The sequence below is a fragment of the Rhea americana genome, unplaced genomic scaffold (genome assembly GCF_003343005.1).
Source record: "Rhea americana isolate MKP2758 unplaced genomic scaffold, rheAme1 scaffold_21, whole genome shotgun sequence".
Lineage (NCBI taxonomy): Eukaryota > Metazoa > Chordata > Aves > Rheiformes > Rheidae > Rhea > Rhea americana.
This window is the reverse complement of record NW_028186258.1, coordinates 1,987,229-1,990,641: the sequence shown is the minus strand read 5'-3', so window position 1 is coordinate 1,990,641 and position 3,413 is coordinate 1,987,229. Positions and strand designations below refer to the sequence as shown.

At 59.0% G+C, this 3,413-nt stretch overlaps 2 protein-coding genes across 2 annotated transcripts in view; one reads left to right on the top strand and one right to left on the bottom strand.

Moving 5' to 3' along the window:
* The window catches only part of GGA3 (golgi associated, gamma adaptin ear containing, ARF binding protein 3), a 21,608-nt gene extending 21,201 nt beyond the window's left edge, over nucleotides 1-407 (bottom strand). Inside the window, exon 1 of the mRNA XM_085304542.1 lies at nucleotides 321-407. Within this exon, the coding sequence (XP_085160668.1) occupies nucleotides 321-360 (40 nt within the window). The 5' untranslated portion in view covers nucleotides 361-407. The remainder of the gene's footprint in view (nucleotides 1-320) is intronic.
* A 471-nt stretch (nucleotides 408-878) lies between these two features.
* Nucleotides 879-3,413, top strand: part of MRPS7 (mitochondrial ribosomal protein S7) — a 4,408-nt gene continuing 1,873 nt past the window's right edge. The window contains exons 1-4 of the mRNA XM_085304538.1: nucleotides 879-961; nucleotides 1,709-1,900; nucleotides 2,198-2,261; nucleotides 3,150-3,317. Coding sequence (XP_085160664.1) covers nucleotides 906-961; nucleotides 1,709-1,900; nucleotides 2,198-2,261; nucleotides 3,150-3,317 — 480 coding nt within the window. The 5' untranslated portion in view covers nucleotides 879-905. The remainder of the gene's footprint in view (nucleotides 962-1,708; nucleotides 1,901-2,197; nucleotides 2,262-3,149; nucleotides 3,318-3,413) is intronic.

Below are 3,413 nucleotides of genomic sequence, written 5' to 3'. Positions count from 1 at the left end.
GGCCGCTCCCCCCGCCGCCCCTGCCCCGGGCACGGGGGGGGGGGGGGGGCAGCCGCGGAGCCCCCCGTTCCTGGCGATCTGAACGAGCAAACCGCCGGTGAAGGGGCCCCAACGGCTGCCGCGCCACCCGCTTCGGCGAGGCCACCGCACCAAGGGCCGCGGCGCCGGCAGAGGCGGCCGCTCCCCCCGCCGCCCCTGCCCCGGGCACGGCGGGCGGCGAGGCCCCGGGCTGAAGGGAAGCGGGGCCCGGGCGAGGGAAGGCGCCGGCGCTGAGGAGACGCGGGGCGGCGAGGCCCGGGGGCCGCCGGACAGGTACTCACTGAGCCACGACTCCAGGCTCTCCCCTTCCGCCTCCGCCATGTTGTTGCCGCCGCCGCCGCCCCAGACTCCGCCCCGGCCGCACGGGAGGCGGCGGGGGCCGGGCCGGGCCAGGCCCGGCGGGGGGCGGCCCTGCGCCGCGGCGGCACCGCCCCGGCCCGGCCTCCGGGGAGCGCATCGCCGCCCCGGCCGGCTCGGGGGGCGCCGTGGTCCACCACCCCCCAGGAGCCCCTCGGGGACTGTCCGTTACACACACGAACCCACGCCGGCGGCGCCGCCACCCCTCGGGCCCCGCACCGCGCCGGGGGAACCGCTCCGGGGCGGGGGCGGTGCCGCGGCAGCCGCGTGCTCCCCTCCTCCCCCGGCGCCCTCCCGGGGTCACAACTCGGGGCCGCCCCGCACCCCTGCAGCGCGCCGCGGAGGTGGGGGGGCACCGCGATTTATTGCGCGTTAGTTACTGTCCCCCTCTGGCTAACGCGAAGCCGCCACTCGCCCCTCCCGCCATGCGGGCGGCTGCGCGCGCGCGCACAAGATGGCGGCGCCCAGCGCGGCGGGGCTGGGCCGGCGGCTGCGCGCGCACGCACAAGATGGCGGCGTCCAGCGCGGCGGGGCTGGGCCGGCGGCTGCGGGCCTGGCTGCCCCGGTAAGCGCTGCCGCGGAGCGGGGAGGACGGGCACGGGCACAGGCAGGGCGGCGCTCCCCCTGCGGAGCGTCTGTGGGCGCCGCCGGGCCGGTGGCGTTGCGGCAAGGCGCCGTCTGGCCTGTGCTAGGGCAGGGGAGCGGGGCTGGCGGCAGCGTTAGCGTCGCCGCTGGGGTTTAACCCCTAACACGGATGCTGCCCCAGATGCGTTATTTTTATTGAAGAGCGCAGGGGTCTCTTTAGTCCCCTTTTATTCCCCAAAATATACTTTCCTGTTGGCCGCTGCTGTTTTTATTCGCACCTGCAGGCACCTCGTAGCCTCAGGCCCGCGAGTCTTGCGGCCCGGCCCTCGGGCTCCATCCGGCAGCTTTGGGGAAAGGGCCGGGCCGGCAGCCGCCCCGGAGGACCCCGGCGGAGGAGCGTTGGCAGCAACGCAGAGCGGCTGCGGCGGCGTGTTTTCCACCACCGCCGTAAAACAGCGCTGTCCTGGCCGGAGCCTTGCGCTTCGCTGCTCTTGCCCGAACAGTTTACATCCCAGTGTGTATCGCTGCCTCCTTGGTGCGGGGATTGCCCGATATATTTTGCGGCAATGGTGTGGGCCTTACTGCTCTGCTGTGGTGAGAAGCTGGAGGCAGAGGTGCCACCCAAGTCTGACACGCACTTCTGAGATGAGTTCGTACTGCTGCCCAAATCCTCACGAAGACATACTGGATCTGTTGATTCACACCCTTCTTGTCTTGTTGTTTCCAGACTGACACAAGTGAGATGGAGTCGCTACAACCCCCAATTTCTAGAGCCAGAAGTGAACAAGGAATTGTTTCAGAAATCCCGGGATGAGCTATCTGAGGAGGAAAAGGCAAAACAGGAGCTTAAGCTTGTTCGGCCCATAAAAGCTGCTCCTTCCAGTATCTCCAGTTCTGTGTTCAGCGACCCTACGATCAGGTCAGAGAATGCATCATCTCCTCTATTATGACTAAGTTCCATGGAGCCAAAACGCTTGGGAGTTTTACTGTTCTCCTCAGCCTATGCTTGCTGTTTTGCATGTTACCTTCTGCTACAGCATGTTCCCTTTATTTGCATTAGTCTTCTTCCACAAAGCCAGTCCATTGACTGACAGTGATTAGAGATAATTGCAGCACCCAGATTTAACCATGGGAACAACACAATGGGGGAGACCTTATTTCCCTGGGCAATGAAATCAGAATTTCAGTTGGATTGTATTTCCTTTTGTGTTGACAGTAAGTTCACCAACATGATGATGAAGGATGGAAATAAAGTGCTGGCCAGAAGCCTTATGGCACAGGTGAGAAGTCATGTTTGTTCTCAGAATTACATTTAAACAATGCAAAAAGGAAGGCTGGGAAGTCAAGCCCACAGGAATTAGCAAGTGCTAGAATTCAGGTCATCTCTGCAGTCCTAACAGAGTTCCCTCTCTACACACATTATGCGCACTGTTCGTTACCTGATTAACCATGCATTTTGCACAAACCCCAGTCTTGTTTGGCTCATAGATTAGGTAATGATCACTTAATGAAGAACTCTTTCTACTGTTCAGTGCATTTTAGACCTACCTACTGCATATACTCAGATCCTACCCTGGAGAGCATCATTTTCTTAGAAGATCTTCCTTTCAGCTGTTTTCATGCCTTTTCTTCTGTATACTTTTCCAATGAAGCCAGGGTCCTGTAAATGCCACCTCTATGACAGAGCTTTGACCCCTGCTTTGACCTACAGTAACTGGCATTTGCTTGTGGTCCCCTTTGGTGTGCTCCAGCCCTTGAAATGGAGACATGCATTGTCCAAAAGGGTCCCCAAGTAATTGCTGATTATTTGTGACAGAAAAACACCAAGGGTATTGGAGTGTTGAGACCAGAGTTTAGAGGGGAAGATGCACACAGACCTATATTCCTGTCTGTATTCTGTCCCTGCCCTCCTCTGGCTCTGATCTGTGCTGTTTGGCCTTCTCACTCCAAATTCACTGTGCAATAAGGAGACAAGAGCTGGAAGAGGGTGAAGTAAAATTTGTCGAGTGCGAGAATGTCTGACGACTGCTCTAATGCCAATAGAGCTGGAAAAGCAGCTGCGGGCTACATCTGTCAAATGAAAGTGGGGTGTCTGTAAATATGATCTGACTTCATTAAATGGGATAATCAGTTTTCTCTGCATGTCTCCTCCTTGTGTTTGCCCCAAGACCCTAGAGGCCATTAAGAGGAAACAGTTGGAAAAGTACCACCAGGCTCCTGAAGATGAGAAGGAGAAGATTGAGTGCAACCCTTATGTAATTTTCCACGAGGCTCTGAAAAACTGTCAGCCCATTATTGGGCTCTGCAGCATCACGAAAGGAGGCAAAACCTACCAGGTGAAAGGAAGGGGCCTGGGAGCACAATTAGTCAGGAGAGAATTAACAAGGGAAGCAAAAACACCAGTTTTCACCCCTTCATTCTAGGCTTCTCCC